Genomic DNA, 22212 nt, shown 5'->3' on the forward strand with positions numbered 1-22212 from the left:
GCTTTCAAGGAAAAAGAAAAGTGTTTATAATTCAACAGGACCTTGGAGAACAATAGTATCAAATGTTTTGAGTAAACATGACACCATTACTGTTAAGTGTAAAAAACAAGTGGTTATTAGGGAACGATTATTATTCAGAATATATTAACGATAGCCTGAGACCTTTCATTTTAAAATACTTGTGTTTCTCTTTGATTTAGAAAGGTAGCATATAATAGTCCAATGTGACGATGTAATCTTCACTTCTTTTATTCCTTTTTGCCTTTCTTATACTTCATTAATGGAATTTAAAGCAGACTCCAACAGAAACAATGCGAAGTCAGTGAGGTAAGACTGAAAGCATGAAAGAAATATCAAAAGACATCAAATATATACTAACAGCTACCCAGATTAAAATAATTACTATATATATTGGGCTTATATTTTCTTTTGTTGGACATTCCAAACCCATAAAACAATAAGGAACAGACATTGTGTTACATTATTTATTTGTTGTGCAGGATGTGTGGAACAGATACACTTATGTTAAAGGGACCCAAATTCTTCTGAATCTAGTTCAAACAAAAGAGGTCTGGTTAGCGTGGTAGCCTTAAAGGAATCTTTCTGCCTATGATTTTGTTTTTGTTAAAGAAGTATGCCAGTGGAAGTTCTCATGACTTTGTTTTGCCTAAAAGAATCTCCTTATTGCTGTTGGAATATTTTAGGCTAATCTCTGATATCCACAAACTGAATAAACATTTAAAAATATCTCTATTATGGAAATATTAAAATATACCCCCAAATAGAATAGTGTAAGGAACTTCCATGTATATCTATTGCATAGCTTCAACAATTATCAATATTGTGTCAATTTTTTTTATTCTATGTGCACTATATCAGTTAGCTCTTTCTGCATTGCAAACCATGCTAAAACAGATTGATTTCATACAAGAACCATTTATTATTGTTCCTAGGTCTGTCTGTTTGGGTGTGTGGAGGAGGAAATAATATATTTTTCCTTCTACTCTCTTGGCTGGGTCTCTGTAACAAAAGACAGATGAACAGAAAACATGCAACTTTATGTCATGTAAGTTTTATGTGATATGGGAGCCCTCATAAGGAAGTGAAGGAAGACCTGAAGAGGTGGTTACACCTGAGTATTTTTCATGCTAGGTTTGGGAAAGAACGAAAAGTCGTGGGGAAATACGGTAGAACAAAAGGAATCTGAGCTAAGTATAGTAAACTGCAAGAAAGTTGGCAAGGTCTGTTTATTTAGATTCTTGACAGCATCCCTCCATCTTTGGAGATAAGGATGCTTCTTTTCCTCTCTGTATAGGGAGAGCAACTCTTACATGAGGGTTTTATGAATTTGCTTCAGGGGAAGGTCAAAGAGTCTTCCCATTCCTAAAATTCCTTCAGCTTAAAATATTCAGTATGCCAAAGTATCACGTTTTGGGGTAGTGTGTCCTGAAACCTGTCAAGCAGTTCTGCTGATCTTAGCCAGTCTGGGCTGATAGTGGTCAGGCTGGCTCTTGCATATGTGGCCAACTGATGTATCTGGGGCTGGTTCGTCTAGGATGGCTGTCCTTTTACACTGGTGGCTGGTTGGCTGTTGGCCAGGATTTCAGAGGGTGATGGGTGATGTCGTGCATCTTCCAGCAGGCTAGTGCAGTCTACACTGAGCAGTTCCAAAAGAGAGAATAAAAACACACAATGCCCTAGCTCAGAGCTCACTCGATTGGTCAAAGGCTGGCCAGATTTAAGAAGTCAGGATGTACCTGTAAAGTCATCTTGCAATGCATGTGGATGCAGGAGAATTGAAGACTTTTTGTTATCAAGGAGAATTGAAGAGTTTTTGTTATCAATCTATCACAGTCAAAAAAAAAAAATTTATCACAGTCCCCCCACACTTTTAAAAAGTCTTTTTTTAGAGTGTTTTAAATCAATTAATATCATTTCACCATTGAATACTTCAGTGAAAAGTGTTTTATTTTTTGGTCGTTACAGTTTTATTAAATAGAAGCCATACAAGTTATCTATACTCTTTGAATCAGAATATTATTACTAGAGGCTATATCCCGAGTACCACTAACAACAAAGTGACCATCGCTATCACTAGTAGTAAATTTCATTTTTTCTCCTATCACGTACGCTAAACATTTATTGCCTCACTTAACACTCATAAGTATGTTTACAGGGCAGCAACTCATATTCATTTATAGAGGTGAATGAGAAAGGTTAAGTGAACTGCCCAAGGCCACGTAATTAGTGAGCGATGGCTTTGAGGTCATGATAAACTGACTCCGTTTTCCATGTTCTTATTTACTACATACCACGCTCTTCTGTGGCTGGTCAGCAGGCCAGAGTCTCTTGACATTTACTTGTGGAGGCCAGGTGGAATGAAAAGGCTAAGCCAACTCTCTTCCATTTCTTAAAGCAGAAAATGAATTTAAGGGAGTCAGTTGTTTCTAGATTTACCAGAGTGGAGCTATTTTAAGAACATGAGAAGGATCTATGAGGTCACTTTCTAATGTTGTTGATGTGTGTATGTTAGAGGCTGTTGTTTTGGAGAAACGAAGAGCTTCATTTCCTTACTGCTGTATTGGAAGTGTCTCATGTGGTATGCATGCCTGTCCATGTTTCAGTTGCTGTCTCGAAACCAATGTGTTCTTAATCATTGTGACTCTAGTCATCCTGGAGAAGCTGAAGCAATCAGGAAGAGTCAGATGTTAATGACAAGAAGACATCTATTTCCGTTTGAGTGAGATGTCAGGGATGATTTTCTTCTTTCCGAGGATGAGCTAGCATAGTAAGAAGATGTAACCCAATTGGTCCAGATTCATGAAAATTCATTGATTCTTTTTTGGATCTGAGTTAATGTCATTCAGACATCCGTTTTATGTGACTGTGCCTCAAAAATAGTTTAGTACATTTTTTTCTTGTCTAAGTGTCAGCTCCATCCTGAGTTCCAATAGTAGCTTTTATCTTGAGGTCTGGTGTGAGGCATTAAATTCATATTCTTGGATGAAAGACAAGTGAGAACATAATTTTATTGCTACCATAATTTTATTGCTGTCTTACTGTTGTAAAACATAATTACTAAATAGTATGTCCTTTATGCATTCTGACAATGAGATTATGACTGACTTTTCCTTTTCAATAGGAAAGCTATTTGGGGCTGTCATCATCATCACATAATGGAGTCTTGCTTGTAGGGGGTCACATTTTAACTTCCAATGACTTTTCTGTAACAGCCTCTTAACATAGAAGTCTCAGGTAAATTGAAGCTACTCCCTGCAGGAGATAAAGTCAGATATCAAACTAACCATTATCCATATTCTGGAAACTGCTGGTGTCATCAGTGTTTGTTATGGCGCTTAATTTATAGGCTTATTTTAAGCCAAGGCTTCAATGTGACATACTTTTATGGGAGAGAATTTCTTGCATCAAGACCATGTAGTTAAAAATCATTAAAATTACAAAAGTCATATCATCACTATTGAACAATTCATATCTATAAGCTATTTAATATGGCAATTAGGGACTGTTGAGCTCACTAGCCCAAATCAGTAGGTTAATTGAAATTAAGCCTGTTCTCACATATTTGATTGTCTGGTATTTTCTCTATTTCTGGGTAGGATGATATATTAATCTGGACATACGGTCTCCTAATAGCATTTGAAAGCCTTATTCCTTACAGATAGAGGACAGCTCATTAAACAAATACATGAAATGCCCTTAAATCAGCATTGAATATTAAGGGAACAGAGTATTAAATAAGAGATAGCAGGTAAAGAGTGATATATAACTATAAACAATGAATTTAGATTACTATTACCAGAGTGTTTCAGAAGAGAGAAGGAAAGGGAAAATTCAAAGCCCACAGCATTAATATTTCCTTCTGACTTTTCATCTTAGAAATAGCTAAATGGTTCAGTATCCCCCAAGTTTATACAAATATGCAGAACTGAGTTTTTGTCCTTAGGCAATGTTCTGCTTTTTATAATGAAAGCAATTTTTTTTCACATTTTGTTTTGTTGACTGGAATAATTCTTTCACCAGGAAAATAGGTGTCATTTAACATAATGACACATTTGAAAATATTTTTAATTACCAATGTAAGTTATTTGTTATTTTAGGAATTATTCTGAACCACACAAGGGTAGGTTTTTTGGGTTTTTTTTTTTTGCGGTACGCGGGCCTCTCACTGTTGTGGCCTCTCCCGTTGCGGAGCACAGACTCCGGACGCGCAGGCTCAGCGGCCATGGCTCACGGGCCCAGCCGCTCTGCGGCATGAGGTATCTTCCCGGACCAGGGCACAAACCCGTGTCCCCTGCATCGGCAGGCGGACTCTCAACCACTGTGCCACCAGGGAAGCCCAAGGGTAGGTTTTTGTTTTTGTTTTTTCCAATTCCCATTTTACAAATGGGTCAGTTGATGTCAGACAAAGTAGAGTAATGACATTACTCTAATTTAAGAACAAACATTCACAACGTTTTGTGGGGTGGATGGCAGTATTTTCCTTAGTGCTCAATGTAACTTTTCTTAAAATATAAATGAGATTATTGTCTCTTCAGACTCTCAAAATTTTCAAACAGCTAAACAGCAGCATTAGTTACTATTTTAAATTTTACCTACTTGCATAAGTATATGAAAAGTACCAGTCCATAACTTGAGGTACAACTTGAGGTGAAATAAAAAACTCAAAATATTTGGAGTTAAATATAAATTTGATGTCTTATCTGACTGTATGGAATTAATTTTTCTACTAGTTGTAAGTGAATAAATTATTTTTATGGAAAAATTTATGTACCTGAAGAAACTAATTATCACATTTTGAAGCCAATTCATTTTTATGAATACATTATATTATTTGCAAATTTCCTCTCCCATTTAGTACGTTGTCTTTTCATTTTGTCAGTGGTTTCCTTTGCTGTGCAAAAGTTTGCAAGTTTACTTAGGTCCCATTTGTTTAGTTTTGCTTTTATCTCCTTTGCTAAAGGAGACAGGTGCAAAAGAATATTGCTACTATTTTTGTCAAAGATTGTTCTGCCTGTGTTTTCCTTTAAGAATTGTATAGTGTCTGGTCTTACATTTAAGTCTTTAATCCATTTTGAGGGTTTGTTTTTTTTTCTTGTATATGGTGTTAGAGAATGTTCTAGTTTCATTCTTTTACATGTAGCTGTCCAGTTTTCCCAGTACCACTTATTGAAGAGACTGTCTTTTCTCCATTGTATATTCTTGCCTCCTTTGTTGTAGATTACTTGACCATAAGGATGTGGGTTTATTTCTGGGCTTTCTGTCCTATTTCAATGATCTATGTATCTGTTTTTGTTCGAGTACCATACTGTTTTGATTACTGTGGCTTTGTAGTATTCTCTGAAGTTAGGGAGTGTGATTCCTCCAGCTCTGTTCTTCTTTCTCAAGATCGTTTCAGCTATTCGAGGTCTTTTGTGTTTCCATACAAATTTTAAAATCATTTGTTCTAGTTCTGTGAAAAGTGCCCTTGGCATTTTGAGAGGGATTGCATTGAATCTGTAGATTGCCTTATGTACTATGGTCATTTTAACAGTATTAATTCTCCCAATTCAAGAACACAGTATATCTTGCCATCTGCTTGTATCATCTTCAGTTTCTTTCATCAGTGTCTTAGATTTCTGAGTAGGGTCTTTTACCTCCTCAGCTGGGTTTATTCCTAGGTATTTTATTCTTTTCGATGCTATGGTAAATGGGGTTGTTTCCTTAATTTCTCATTTTGTTACTTCATTGTTAATGTATAGAAATGTGACAGATTTCTTATATTAATTTTGTATCCTGCAACTCTACTGAATTCAGTGCTGAGCTCTCAGTTTTCGGTGGTGTCTTTAGGATTTCCTATGTATATTATCATGTCATCTGCAAACAGTGACAGTTTTACTTCTTCTTTTCCAATTTGGATTTCTTTTATTTCTTTTTCTTCTCTTATGGCTGTGGCTACAACTTCTAAAACTATGTTTAATAAAAGTGGTGAGGGTGGATATCCTTGTCTTGTACATGATCTTAGAGGAAATGCTTTCAGCTTTTTACCACTGAGTATGATTTTAGCTTTGGGATGGTCATATATGGCCTTTATTATGTTGAGGTATGTTCCCTCTATGCCCAGTTTCTGGAGAGTTTTACATCCAACACATATAAATAGCTCATACAACTCAACATTAAAAAAAACCCAAACAACCCAATTAAAAAATGGGCAGAACAACTGAATAGATAACTTTTCCAAAGAGGAACTGCAGATGTTCAGCAGGCACATGAAAAGATGCTCAACATAGTTAATCGTCAGGGAAATGCAAATCAAAACCACAATGGGATATCACCTCACACCTGTCAGGATGGCTATCACCAAAAAGAGCACAAATAAGAGAGGATGTGGAGAAAAGGGAACCCTCATATACTGTTAGTGGGAATGTAAATTGCTGCAGCCACTGTGGAAAAGTGTGAAGGTTTCTCAAAAAACTAAAAATAGAACTACTACAGGACCCAGCTTTCCACTCCTGGGTATACATCCAAAAAAAACCCCAAAAGACACAATGCACCCCAACTTTCATTGCAGCATCATTTACAATTGCCAGGGTATGGAAGCAACCTAAATATTCATCAACAGATGAATGGATAAAGAAGATGTGGTATTGTATATACAATGGAATATTTCTCAGCCATAAAAAAAAAAATGACATTATGCCATTTGCAGTAGTATGGATGGACTAGTACGGCATTATGCTAAGTGAAATAAGTCAGGCAGAGAATGAAAAATACTGTATGATATCACTGATATGTGGAATCTAAAAAATACAACAAACTAGTGCATAAAGCAAAAAAGAAGCAAATGCACAGATACAGAAAACAAAGTAATGGTTATCACTGGGGCAAGGGTAATCTAGGGATAGGGGAATAAAAGGGTTATTAAGGGATTACATGAAATCATGTGTGTGAAACTTTTAAAAAGTGTAAATTACTCTAGAGCTTAAAGAATCTTTGATTTAATTGAAAAACAATACATTATAAACAACGTTTGGGTGTCTATTATCATAATGTTTCAGAAGAAAAGGAAAATCATAAGAGAAAGTAAGGGAAAATTGATATTTTAATCCTTACTCTATTTATGTCAACATTGGAGTGAATAAACATTCTGCCGAAGTGGAAAGTAACTGATGCTCTTATCTTCTGCTTGAGTAAAGCCTAGATTTGGAAATTTTAGTTGACATGGCCAGTCCTTATCCATTTGTTTTTCCTTTATCCCTTCCCTGTATATTGCTATTCACCATCTGTTAGTGTGATAATTTTGAACATGAAAAGGTATTTTGCCAGGAAAATTAGAAGTTAAATTTGTGATACTTAATGAATGACTTAGATGGGGTTGAATGCTTGATATAAAGAATTGATTGAAAGAGTCACCTTTTGAATGAAATGACCTAAATGAGGTTATTCTCATAGCCACCGACATTCATTAGAGTATACTAGAGTACCTTCCAAGTACAAATTCCTCTGACCAAAAAAATACGATTTATTGGTTTACCATATAGCATTTATCAACTGTCTTTTATTTTAAATACAAAGAGGAAAAACTAAGATTCGTGTGGAGTTATTTGAGAACACTTTCATAAGGAGGAAATTATTACCAACAGAAAAATGTATTCAATTGCTGTTATGTTGACCTTTTATAGTACATGAACTTAGAATCCCTACAGTACATGAATTTGTTAGTCTTTTGTTTGTTTGTTTCCAGGTTAACCACATTCTTCTCAGCTTTCAACCAAAAGTAAGAAGAGACATTAGGATTTTCATTCTTTCTGGGTTGCTTCCTTCCTGAAGAACAATGGGGATGCTGTTAAGTGGAAGAGGATTAATCACATCTCTAATTTTCTTCTTGTTAAAATTCTCAACAGCTGTTGATATACCACTTTCAGGTAAAGTGACAACATTCAATACCTACTTATAAAAGTCCATATTTGCATTTTGATTTTTAAGTAGAATAATTATATGTTAAGGATGTGATTTTTCTACCATATTTCTACAGATTTTACAGCAATCTATCATCAGAATTCATTCTGATGATTCTCCTTTTAAATTTTTCAGAAGACTTTTAAATTTTTCAGAAGACTTACATTTGGCCGCTTGCTATAATTAATTATTTTGCAGCTTTTAGCCTCTTAGGCAAACTTGGCACATAACAAGAAATATAACCTATAGATCAGGTGCTATTTCACCACGTAAGATAATCTGCAATATTAGCAACAGCTATTACTTTTATGTATCAGATTAGTTTATTTTAGGGAGAAATGTGACTCCAGAAGTTACTGGCATTCAACTAATCAGGACAAAAAAGGAACTGATTAAACTTTGTATTATTTTCAAAATGATTATATATTTAAGAATGGTACACTATTGATACTATGTATAAAATAGATTACTAGGACTTCCCTGGTGGCGCAGTGGTTGAGAGTCCACCTGCCGATGCAGGGGACACAGGTTCATGCCCTGGTCCGGGAAGATCCCACATGCCGCAGAGAGGCTGGGCCCGTGAGCCATGGTCGCTGAGCCTGCGCGTCCGGAGCCTGTGCTCCGCAACGGGAGAGGCCACAACAGTGAGAGGCCCGCGTACCGCAAAAATAAAAATAAAAAAAAAAGATAACTAGTGAGAACCTACTATATAGCACAGGGAACTCTACTCAGTGCTCTGAGGTGACCTAAATGGGAAGGAAATCCAAAAAAGAGGGGATATTTGTATACGTATAGCTGATTCACTTTGCTGTACAGTAGAAACTAACACAACATTGTAAAGCAACTATACTCCAATAAAAATTTTTTTTAATTATATATTTAAGAATGAAAACAATTAGGACAATATTAAAAAGCCGTTTTCATAGTACACAACTAAAAATGTAAAATGATACCACCTCTGCAAATTTAGAGCATTGTCTAGGGTGAATTCATATCAAAATGTTAGTCGTGATATATCTTAACATATATTGGTAAAATGGATGTAACTCTATCATAAATCAGTTTCAACAAGTTATAGTAATTAGTTCAAAAAACAGTACACGTGCAAACACAATTTATGTAATAGTGTATTAACTAATGTACAGGTTTGGGGAATTTCTCGTTTATAAGCACATAAGATTTTAAAAAAGACCATTGAGAGATTACTTAGGTATTTTTATCCATACAGTTGAAGAATTAATCCCTATTATTTCTTCCATACCTAATTAGGAGAGCTATAATGTAAGAGATAAGAATGTTTATTAGAACCTTAGCATTGGAAATGATCTGTGCAGATCATCTAAATTTCAAAGGACTAGTCTTGACCTCAGAAAGTTGAATAACTATTGGAGAGGTGCTAATGCAACTGAAACTTTTCTTCAGAAGTACTTGGACAGTCTGAGTGTGACTAGAAAAGGAAATAATTCTCTGAGTATATAATATGTTCTAAAACCATTTTCTAAGGGCTGCTTTAAATACTTGATGTAGCAGTTTCACATGACACACTTTGGGTGGCCCTGCATTTGTATTTCATCCCCAAGGTAAGAATCTTTTCTCTACTGCCCTCAAGTCTCTGTGTCAATATTCACCCTTTTAAGGAATTTCACTTACATGTTCTCAGATTTAAACTTTTGCTTTAGTCAAGGTGAAATCTGTTAGCCTACACATATATTGGCCTATTTGTACAAACACTGGTCAAGAGCCTGAAATAATTCATCTTAAGTACATTCTTTGGGTTTTGAGTATGCAGTGCCAAATTAAGAGCACAGTTCTTGGCAATCCTTGTGGGAAAAAGGGTTAATAATTTTACATTTTCTTCCCAGTAGCACCAAAGATGCACTGGGATTCCTGGTTCAGATTCTTGACCATAGAATATACATTCTGACCATAGCATGTACATTTTCCCTCCATCTTTTCTCATTTAGTTCACCAGTGGTGATTGGAAATTTTGTATTAGTACATAAGACACATTTTTATTCTGGTTGTCTCAGTTACTTATGCCTTTTCACACTCTAATGTCGTTAGACAACAATTGTTATAAAATATTAATGACATGTTTTCAGAACATCTGAATACTACCCATTTATTTCAGTACTCTAGAGCTCTCACTAGCAAATGCAAGTAAGGCAGGTATTCAATTTGAATGTCAATGAGTCTGGTGTCTCTGTAATTGGCCTAATTATGGAGGAAAGGATTTATAATGTAGGATACATATTCTCATAAACACCCAAAGGTTATTAGCTCCACTCCCTGAATAATTAGTTATGGCTGAGACTTTACAACCTTAGCAAATTTAAGAAAGAATAATGTTCTAATAAACAAGTTGTTCACAAGTTATTAGCTGGTATCTTAGGGACTGTTGCTATTGTGCACCATCCCTCACCATTTATAACTGTAATAACATTTAAATAGTATGTGAATTTGCAGTAAGTTCAAGATCTGCTCTACTGAGAAAGAGTGGTAATCAGAAACAAGGTAAATGTCAATGAAGATATGAATGTTTTTTGCATGTTTTTAAAATGTTTCTGAATATGAAGCCTGCACTTGCATTGTCACTTAACTAGTAAAATTTTACTAGGCAAAAGTAAAGAAAAGTTTAAAATGGGAAATGGCTGTTGAGTTATTATTCTAGGCTGGCCGTCAGTGCTCAAAATGTGATTCATGGACCCCTCAGGGTCACGGAGATTTGTTCAGGCAGTCCATGCAATCACATGTTTCATAGTAATACTAAAGTGTCATTTTTCCTTTTCCATCCTGTTGACATTTGCACTGATGTCACAAAAGCAGTGGTGCTAACACTGCAGTTGCCCAGCACACATCAAGGCATTGACACCGAACTCATGGGTTTCCTCAGGACCGTATACTCACACCAAAACAACAAAACATCTAAAAAACATACAGCAAAGTTTTGCTTAAGATTGTCCTTGTTGAAACAGTTAAACATTATTGATTTTTAAAAATCTTCATCCTTGAGTACATTCGTCTTAATATTCTGTGGGATGAACTGTGAAATATACATAAAATAATTCTGCTGTGTAACAAAGTACTATGACAGTCTCTGTTCCTTGATTGTGTCATTATTTGAGTGCCAAGCCAAATACCATTTTTACTTAAAAGTACAACTGACAGACAAACTTTGATTACTTTCATGGATATTTTCCCCAAAACGAACCAAGTGAGCCTGTCACTTCAAGAGAAACAACTGATAATATATGTTGTCAATGATCAAATTTGGCTGTTGAAGCGAAAATGAGAATTGTGGAAAACTTGTATCCTACACTGTGAGATTGACAGCTTCCCCACATTTAAGGCTTTTCTTAGATCCGTGATGATATTAACAAATGTGAATTTTTTAAATTGTATAGTGATGTGTGTCAGTATTTGGAAGATCTGTATAACTCGGTGAACCAATATTTTTTTCCAGATGAATATTGTATGATGTTACAAAATCATGCACAAATTAAAAAGCACCCATGGATAAAACACTTTAATGGCAGAATATGAAAATTTATCTATATGGTTTCAGATTCCATATTGCAATAAACCCTTAAGAAACTGCCACTTGGTGAGTTTCGGTGTACTATCCAAAAACAATGCCCACAATAATCAGAAAGGACTATAAAATATGTCACCCTTTTTCAAGTACATATCTGTATAAGGTTGAATTTTCCTCACTTATTTCAACAAAACAACTTACAGCAACATGTGGAATACAGAAGTAGATATGAGAATCCAGCTGCCATCTATTAAAATATTCAAGATTTGCAATAATGTAAAACAAGGCCACTTTTCTCATTATACTTAGTATTTTTGATAAAATATTTATTTTAACAAATGATAGTATTAAATGAATTAGTAAATATTTAGACGATTTCTCAGTTTTCATTTCTAACATGGTAAATATTATTAAATGTACGTTTACAAAAGCACTTTGGGATTTCCTATAATTTTTAAGAATGTCAAGGCATTCAGTGACCAAAAAATCTATTTACCTGGCTTGAATCTCTAATTTTACAAATGAGAAAACAGAGTGGTTCAGGGCCTGGCTCAATGTCACAGGGTTTAGGGCCTATTTGTAACTCCGCTGTGGAATATTACCCATGTGAATCACACTCAGGGCCTTTCTGCAAATTGCTTTTCTCAAAGTATGTTTGCCAGAATCAGATTCCTGCTACTGAACCATTTATATTTCCTTGTGAATTCAATCCTGTCCCCTGACAGAGGTTGTTAGAACTGTACTAAAATTGTAATGTCTTAATTTGAAAACTGTTGAGTGTTCCATGACAGTAGATTTTAACATATATCATGATCTGTGTCCTATTTTAAAACTTAATCCAAGTTTGTATCTTCAGCGTTAGTACATTTATTTTATAATCATAATTCTCGGCAATGCCATCCAGCTGCTTGAATTGGCGAGAGACAAAGTCACCCCATACTTTGTAAATTTGTCTGGAAGGTACTTAACTTGTCAAACACTAAAAATGTTTATCACAATGAGGGAATATTTGAATATGTGGAATCCTTTTAAAAGAAACCATCATTTATTAGTTATTATTTTTATCCTAATGATTATTAGTGTTAAATTCTATACGGGGGAAAAGTACCCTCAAGCTTCCAAGTAGGAAAAAGATATTAAAAAATGTGTGTAAATGGGAAGTTACAAATAAACAAGCTCAGGGAAAAATATAACAAAAGCAATAAATGGAAATAAAAATAAAGAGGAGAAGGGTTTTGGGTTTTTTGGCTAATTATTAATGAAGTATCTTATTGTTTTAAAATGCTATTCTTGAGACTTCCCTGGTGGCACAGTGGTTAAGAATCCACCTGCCTATGTAGGGGACACAGGTTTGAGCCCTGGTCCGGGGAGATCCTACATGCCGCGAAGCAACTAAGCCCGTGAGCCACAACTACTGAGCCTGCGCTCTAGAGCCTGCAAATCATAACTGCTGAGCCCACGTGCCACAACTGCTGAAGCCTGTGCACCTAGAGCCTATGCTCCGCAACAAGAGAAGCCACCGCAATGAGAAGCCCACGCACCACAACAACGAATAGCCCCCGCTCACCGTAACTAGAGAAAGCCCACACGCAGCAACGAAGACCCAACGCAGCCAAAAATAAATAAATAAAAAAATTTATAAAATGCTATTGTTCGTTGGCAGCAAGGATGTGGGAAACCAATGTACTCATGTGTGTGGTAATTAGCCCCTTATGAAATACTAACATTTATCCATAGTCATTACCATTTATGTCCATGCCTGGAAATTTATCATGTCACTAATTCAATAAAGGAAAAATCTGTATGCTTGAGGCTGTCTATTGAATGAAAAAAATCTAATGTCCAATAATAAAATTATTAAATAAATTATCAAATACCAATGGAAGAAACCATACAGAAGTAGTAAATTAACTATAATGTCTTACAAAACTATAAATAAAAAACAGAACTGTCAATGACTGAACCAAGTAAAACTGTATAAACACATCAACATAGATGAAATGCCAATAATTTAAACATAGATGTTTTAAAGTTGTTACACTGTTACGTTATTCTGGCATTAAATAAGTTATATGGCAACATGAATTGATGGCAGTGAAGTATATTCCCTACAACTAAATACATTTTGCGAAGAGGAAGTGAGGTTTGTTCGATAATTTTCATTCTTTTATAATCCTTGTACTTACCAATATAGAAAGTGTGTTTATTTCAAAGTATTTCTGTTGTAGCTAAACTAACTTCACCCAATTATTGGAGAGCATGTTATTTAAATACATATTTTAATATTTAGTTCAACAGGTTCCAACAATCATAAAACAGTCAAAAGTACAAGTTGCCTTTCCTTTTGATGAGTATTTTCAAATTGAATGTGAAGCTAAGGGAAATCCAGAACCAACGTGAGTATTTCCTTCAAACTAAATAATTGTTTAAATGTATACAATCCTTTATATTAATTTTTACTCTAATCAGTATAAGCTGATTGGACTATAAGTCTACATATGATTGAAAGTAAAGATTTCCAAATGAATGATAGCCATGTCTATAAAAATAAAGTTTGGTTATTTTACATATGTTCTTTTGCCACTTAAAATTACTTTTATCATAAAATGTCTTACGTTAAATACTTAGCATAGACTTTGGCATTGTGGAAATATTAAACAATTCTTTACCTTATGAGTGAACAAGATAGCTAGAAAGCAGAAGATACTTTATTCTGATGAGTGAAAGGTAGCATTTATTAAGCCAAAGTTAATATATTTATAAGTGATATTCTATACATAGTTGTTATTGCATGTCTTTTAATGTAACCATATTGTATTCAGTGAATAGGTTGTTACTTGATATATTTTAAGTTGTCATAGAAATGTCAACTCATCCTAGATGGCAGCATACAAATGACTGGGATATTACTATCTAGTATTTTATTATTAGTGAAACAATTATTACTGTAGGTAATTGTAATCAGTGATGAAGTTTTTTCTAAGTATCTCCCAGTTTGGAGAGAAAGAAATGTGCGTGTATTGAGATTAAGGAGGGAAACGATGTGGGGAGAATTCAAGATTTTAAAGTTCTACGAACGTATGGATACCAAGAGGGGAAGGCGGGGGGAGGTGGGATGAATTGGGAGATTGGGATTGACATATATCCACTATTGATACTATGTATAAAATAGATAACTTATGAGAACCTACTGTGTAGCACAGGGAACTCTACTCAGTGCTCTATGGTGACCTAAATGAGAAGGAAATCCAAAAAAGAGGGGATATATGTATACGTATAGCTGATTCACTTAGCTGTACAGTAGAAACTAATACAACATTGTAAAGCAACTATACTCCAATAAAAGTTAAAAAAAAAAGATTTTAAAGTTCTAAATGATTCTGGGAAGCAAACCTACATACCTTTATTGATTTACCTGATCAGGATTATTTAAAATTGTAATGTGAATAACATTTTTATTGCCTGATAATTGGATATTTTAAAAATTATTAGTGAATCATTAACATGTTAAATTGTCATTATTCACTGGCAAAAACCAAGATTTTACAAATACGAATTAAGCAGTCAATCATTATTCTTTTTTCAAGGTGTCATTAAATGCCTATACAAAACAGAAAATATTAGAAAACGAGAAGGAAATATCCCATCACAATAGTAAAAGGAGCAAATCCAGTAATTTCAATAGTAACAGCAATATCAACAAAACGTAATATGAACTGTTTAGCATGTACATTGCAGAGTAGGGTAAAAGAAAACTTGAATGAATGGAAAGATATAACATGTCACCAATTGGAAATGCTTAATTTTGAATATGTGGAGTTACCCTAGTCAATGTATTGGAATTTTAAAGAACAGATTCTATGTGTTCTTTTGTAAGTTAAAGCAGTAAAAACATGGAGAGAGAAAAGAAGTAAAAGTTGTTGTCAGGAGAGAGGCATGCTCCGAAGAAAAACATGTGTCTCGTGAAATTTTGTTATTCTTTTTGAAAGAATGTTAGATTATGTAAGACTGTGTTGTCCTGAAGCAAACCTAAATTTGCATGGGTAATTCATATATAAAATACTAAATAAAATCTAATTGGGAAGTCATTATATATCTGTTGGATTGATAAAGATTTAATAAAAGGCTTTTTACAGCCTTGTCCATAGAAGTGACTCTGTTACATATGGGGATAGGAATTTGTGTATGTTTTTTCTGGAATACAATTCTGCAATGTTTATCAAAAGTGATAAAATATTTCTTATGTTATTGGTTTATCAGTTTCATTTTTAAGGAATTAACCTAATGAAATATTTGGATAAGTACCCCCAAAAATAAATATGTAGGGTTTTTTGTAACAAAATTGTTCATAAAAGGGAAAAATGGAAATAGTTAAGTAAGTTAAATAGTAACTGTAAGACAGGAGATAATGTAATAAAATCTGTCTTTAGTAACATTGTAATAATTGGAAAAACTCACATGGAAAAATTACACATCCATTGTGGTCTCAAATATGTTACAGCTATGTCCAAAAATATTGATCATATATGACCAAATTTAATAGCACTTGCTTGTGTGTTTTTGAATTTTGAGTGAGCTCTTCACACGCGTGCGCGCGCACACACACACACAGTGACATATTGTATATTTATATTTTTTAGTCTCCAAATATTGCAGTCTCTAAAATACTAGTAAAGATCCTGCATTATCTTTCTAATTGGAAAAGTTTTAAAATATAACTTTAAAAAGAACAGAACAAAACCTATTTTCACCTTTTTTTCCTGTCAGTTATCACAGCTTTTTCATGGCTTGTTTCTTAGTCAATTCTGGCTGCTGTAATAAAAATATCACAGATTGAGTGCCTTAAACAATAAACATGTTTCTTACAGGTCTGGAGGTGAGAATACCAAGATCAAGTCACTGGCAGATATAGTGTGTGGTGATGACCTGCTTCCTGGTCACAGACAGCGGTCTTTCCCCTGTAACCTCACATGATGGAAGGGAGCAAGAAAGCTCTCTGGGGTCTCTCTTATAAGGACACCAGTCCCATTTGTGAGGATTCCACCCTCATGACCTAATCACCTCTCCAAGGCCCTGCCTTCAAATACTATTACAATGGGAATTAGGCTTCAACGAATTTTAGGGGGACATAAACCTTCAGTCTGTAGGAGTTTGTAAGATTTCTCAGATTCTTCAGAGACCCTTTTTTGTATTATATTCAATTAAATATGTAAATATATACTTTTTTTTTTTACTATAAAAGATCTGTTTCCTCATTTCTGTACATTTGTTTATAAGTAAGAAATACGATTTTTCAGGATTACTAGTTTTAGTTTTATCTTACAGATTTTCGTGGAGTAAGGATGACAAGCCTTTTGATCTCTCTGACCCTCGGATAATTGTATCTAACAACTCGGGAACATTCAGGATCCCGAATGAGGGGCACATATCTCACTTTCAAGGGAAATACCGCTGCTTTGCTTCTAATAAACTGGGAATTGCTATGTCAGAAGAAATGGAATTTATAGTTCCAAGTAAGTATTACAGTGGCGATTTCATTTAATGTTTTAATGAAGTTTAGCAGGCGTTATACTGGGCTGCAGTGAAATAACAGATTATTCCTTTAATCAGCTTATATAGGCCTTATATTTTATTTATAAGGGAAATTGTCTTCCAGATCTTGATACATCCACTAGAAGTGGATGACCTTGAAAACAACATAATTTTGCTGTGTTTCAGTAATAATATATGTAACATGGGAAAACAATAGTATTTGTTTTGCCTCATAGGATAAAGTTAAATATATTAGTTAGATTTGGCTAAATTATACTGCAGTCACAAGTAATCCCCAAGCCCTCGTGTTAACCCAAGGTTATTCCTTGATGATGCAGTTTGCTGTGGGTCGGGCAGCTGTTCTCCTTGCAGCCACTGGGCGATCCAAGCTAATGGAGGTACCCATCATCCTGTGTCAGCACCATGTGAAACTTGTGCCATCTAGGTCAAAGAGTGGAGGACAGAGAACGTTGCTTCCAACAACAAGTTACACAGGCAGCTGCTACTCACAGTTTGTTAGGTGGGGGCAGAGCAAATGGCATGGGCCCACTTAAGTTCAATATTGTGGGTGCCCCCTAGGAGAGGAGAACCAGTGATTAGTATATTGTAGTAATATTTTCCATAAATCATGATCATGGAAAACTGCAAGCTCCTTTACTCTTAAGAGTGTTATTTATCAATAACTATTCCAAAGAGTAAGCAACTTCTTCATTATCAGATCTGGCCTCTCCAGCATGGGATCTCTGATGACTGACTTCCAAGTTTGGTCATTTATTTTCCCAGATTTTAAGGTATCCAACACTACTTGATTCTAACCAAAGGGTTTACAGAAAAAAATCTTAGGTATAAAACTGTCAAGAGTTGCTATTTAGAAATTTCTTCTTGCAGAGTTCTAGACACTGAAGAGACTCAAAGTCGTAGACCTTCCAGGATATGGACGGTTTATGCTGGAGGAGCAGAATGTACACAAGCCTTGGAAAAACAAATAATGAAAAACGTCTGTGCGTTATCCTCAAAGTTGGGACAGGGAACTGGGTTTAAATTTCTTTAAGTTTTCTATATTTTTCTAGAGGAGAGAATATAGCTCAAATTTAGACTCTGACAGGTAAAATATGCATCTTAAAATTTACAGAATAATTACATTAAATGTACAGAGCAAATGTGAATGATTATCAAACTATGTGGTGTGAGGAAGAACAAGGCAAGAAAGGAGAGAAAAAGAAAGAAAAAACTATAGAAATAAATCTCAATATATCACTCATTAAAGGTGAAAGTAGATAGACTAAATGCTCCAAAATGTTTTAAAAGCTATAAGCTATTTACCATATAACACATCTAAATCACAAGAAAATAGAATTGTTGAAACTGAAAGGACGGAAAACATGTCCCATCTTTTGAAAACATAAATAGATATCTTGAATAAATATCTTGACTAGGTAAATACTATTCAAAAGAAAAGTAGGTATGGCTATATTAATATCAGTCAAAATAGACTTTATTTTATAAAGGCTTCCTGGAGATTAATGTACTAGGCATATATAATACGAAAATGTTTGAAGCAGGAAAAGGAACTACAAGGGGAAAGAGAAATATCTACCATAGTAATGAGAGATGCTAACATATCTGTTTCATTATTTGGTAGCTCAAGCAGAGGAAACATTAGAAAACCCATAGAAGATTTAAAGAACCCATTTACGAGCTCTAGCTAATGAACATGTATCGAACATTATACCTAAAGCTGCAGAATGATTTTCAATATTTGATGGTATATTAGCTAGGAAGTAAATATGACCAAAATACAATGGAGAAATCAGTATTAAAAAGAAAATTAGAAAAAGTCTTATATCTTTCAGAATTAAAACATGTCTAACTCAAAGGCCAAATAAGAAATGGCAAAGGAAAATAGAATGTATTTTGAAGTGATGATAGTAGAAATTATGCTTAACAAAACAGACTTGAGGCAGCTAAAGTATTATGAGGAGAGAGATTTTTTTCATCTTCAAAATACTTTAGAAAAGAAGAAGGGATGGAAATTAATCTTATCTCCTTCATTTTCATCTTAAAATTGTTACCTAATAAGTTATCTTTAGATAACAGGTTAAACTTCAAAAGAGAGCGAAGGGGAACAATAGTATAGAAGCAGAAAATAAATCCAAGAAGGAGGTATTAAAAGTACACATATTTATTGGAAAACATTTTTAAAAGATATAGATGTGGAAAAAAATACCATCTTCACTGATCTGAAGACTCAGTAAAGCTAAAAGTTTAATTCTTCATGACTTGATGTATAGAATAATCAAAGTCAAAACTCTCTAGTTTGGTTTTTGTCTGTTTGTGAAACGTGACCAGTTTGATTTCCAAATGTATTTGAGGAACACAGTGCAAGGTTTGGTAGAAACTTGGAGAATGTTAGGAGGTGTTGGTCTTATCAGATAACAAGACTCAATGTAAAACTCAATGTAAAATGTACTGAAGCCTATGGTTTTGCACAGCGTTAGACAAATGGGCCAGTGGAACAGCATGGAGGACCCATAAACCAGCCCTCATATATGTGAAAGTAGTGTGAAAGAGCTGGCATGGGCTTTCTTTCTTCCTTTCTTTCCTCCCTTCCCTTCCCTTCCCTCCCCTTCCCTTTCTTTCTTTCTTTTCTTTTTCTTTTCTTTCTTTCCTTCCTTCCTTCCTTCCCTCCCTCCCTCCCTCCCTCCCTCCCCCTAAATGGTATGGAACAACTGATTATCCACATAGAGACACACTTATTTCAAGTCCTAGGTCACATCGTATAAAAAATACATCCCAAGTGGATTAAAGGCTTAACTTTGCAAGGAAAAAAAAATTTTTAACTTAGAAAGTGATTCGGACAAAGTATTTATGACATCAGGGTAGAGAAAGATTACTTAAGACAAATTAAATCTCCATTAAGGATAATTTGACTACATTTGATTTTTAGATTCCCTTTTCATCAAAAGACCCTAGGACAAAAGGGAAAAGGTAAGCCACAACCCAGAAAAAAAAAATCATGGCCAATGAATATAACTAAAGATAATACTAATGTATTTATAAATAATTTTACCATCCTCTAAGGAAAAAACAAAAAATGAAGTGGTAAAAGACATGAACTTGCACCTCAGACTGGTATGACCAATAAAAATATGAAAATGCTTTTAATATCATTAGTAATCAGAAATAGATTTACTGTAACTCAAATAATAAAAGCATTTGATCCCACAAAATTGGGAAATATAACAAAGTCTGAGAGTAACAATTTTAGGTGGGAATGTGCAGCTACCAAAACACGTATCCACCACTGATGAGAATAGTTTACTGCTTGGACTGTGGAGAATATTTGTCACTGCCTCCTTAATTAAAGAAGTTCTCACCTATGACCCAGAAATTCCATTTCTTTGTTCACGTGCACATGTCCCTTACCCACGTGCACCAGCAATAGTTGTGGTAGCATTGTTTGTATTTTTTAAATATACTGGAAAAAACTGAAGTTCTTTCGTGATAGAATGAAATAATTGTGGTATATTCATACAAGAATTACTACTCAGCAGTGAAAATTGATGAACCTTAAGAATATGTTGAACAATAAAAGTAAATCTTAGAAAAAAAGGGTGATTTTATTTATTTAAGGTCGGTCAGTATATGTAAAAATTAATAGCATATTGTTCAGGAGTGTCATTTCATGTGGTAAAATTATAATGCAAAGCAAGAAAATGATGAAAACAAAATTTAGGACGGTAGTTACCTCTGATGGAATGGGGAAGGGGTAGGATCTGCACCAAACAGAAAGATAATGGTGATTTTATGTTTTTCTTATGATGGGTGGTAGGTAGAGTGTTGTATTTTTTTGTTCTTTACATTTATTTTATAAATGACCTTTTAATATATATAAAATTAATAAGTATGTAGCATACTGATTTGTCTTAATTAGATATTCTCGGTTATTAAGTGTGATATTATAGAATAATAATGGACAGAGCAGTGGCATACAGTGTTGAAAATTGGCCTCTGGAGTTTGGGTTTGAAATGATAGTAGGAAATGTTCATGAATTCTGGGTCAGAAAACTGGTTGAGAATCATAAAATCATATAACTATACAGCTATACTTACAGTCTATATTATATAACTACACTATAGTCTATAACATAGAACTGTAACTATACAATATATATCTAATTGACTGAAATAAGATGGGAGAGAGGGAGAGAAAGGGAGATGTTAAAAATCTGTTGTAGAAGACAAGGCATGAGGGTGATCCCTAACCTGAATTCTAGTGGTTGCTATGGAAACACAAAGGAAAAAGGCAGTTGCAAGACCTATTGCAGAGAAGGAAATGGCACACTTTAGTATAAGATTCTACAACGAGGATTTAAAAAAAATGTTTTCTCTCATTATCTAAGCAGACCAAGTGAAAACATGAACAATATAAGGATAATTCTGGCCAGAATCTGCCAGTATTGTAGTTAAGAGATGAAGAGTTGAATCTGAGCTATGTAGTGGGTAATTGCTCCATCTTTTCTGCTGCTATAGAAAAGAGCAAAATAAATTAGGTTTCTTATGCATCATTTCCAGCCCCTCCTGAAATTACTACATCATCTAACAGCTTTCTGTAATCATTTACATGTTGAATAGGACTGCCACCCCAATTCTTAGGAATTTGTCAGAGACAAATGGTCAGAGACCATTTAAAGCTTCCTACGACCTTTATCAATTGATTCTTCTCTTAAGCTGTAAAGAATTGATTCTTCTTTTATATTAAACTTTGTAATTTGAGTTTTAGAGTTTGTATCTCTCATTTCTTAAACTTTTCTTTAGACCAACCTTAAAGGCTTGATCCACCTAAGTTTGAACACAAGTACAGTAGCTAAAAATCTGGTTATTACTCCCTACAAACAGACCTTTATACACAATGTTTACTTTTCTGCTTTTAACAAAATTGCAGTTGAGTTTGCTGAAAAAAGAAAGAGTAAAAGAAAACCAACCAACCAAACACAACGTGCTGTTTTCAAACATGGGGAAAATCATTTAACTAAATGGATTTTCCAAGATATGGCATGGAGAGTTAGTGAATTATTCAACAGATCTTTATTAAGCTCCCTTCATGTGGCAGACACTCTTCTAGTAATTTGAGATATAGCAGTGAACAAAACAAAGCCTGTACCAAGAAACTTAAATCCTGTGGGTGT

The 22212-nt window shown here is 34.4% G+C and overlaps 1 protein-coding gene across 2 annotated transcripts in view; it reads left to right on the plus strand.

Moving 5' to 3' along the window:
• The window catches only part of CHL1 (cell adhesion molecule L1 like), a 197494-nt gene that overhangs the window by 107993 nt on the left and 67289 nt on the right, over positions 1–22212 (plus strand). Inside the window, exons 2-4 of one of the 2 annotated variants that reach the window (XM_060022923.1) lie at positions 7742–7922; positions 13782–13887; positions 16817–17004. In XM_060022923.1, the coding sequence (XP_059878906.1) occupies positions 7832–7922; positions 13782–13887; positions 16817–17004 (385 nt within the window). In that variant the 5' untranslated portion in view covers positions 7742–7831. Of the gene's footprint in view, positions 1–7741; positions 7923–13781; positions 13888–16816; positions 17005–22212 lie in introns of those variants that run through there. The other variant, XM_060022924.1, reaches the window with a different exon arrangement.

This window comes from Delphinus delphis, chromosome 10 (assembly GCF_949987515.2).
Source record: "Delphinus delphis chromosome 10, mDelDel1.2, whole genome shotgun sequence".
NCBI lineage: Eukaryota > Metazoa > Chordata > Mammalia > Artiodactyla > Delphinidae > Delphinus > Delphinus delphis.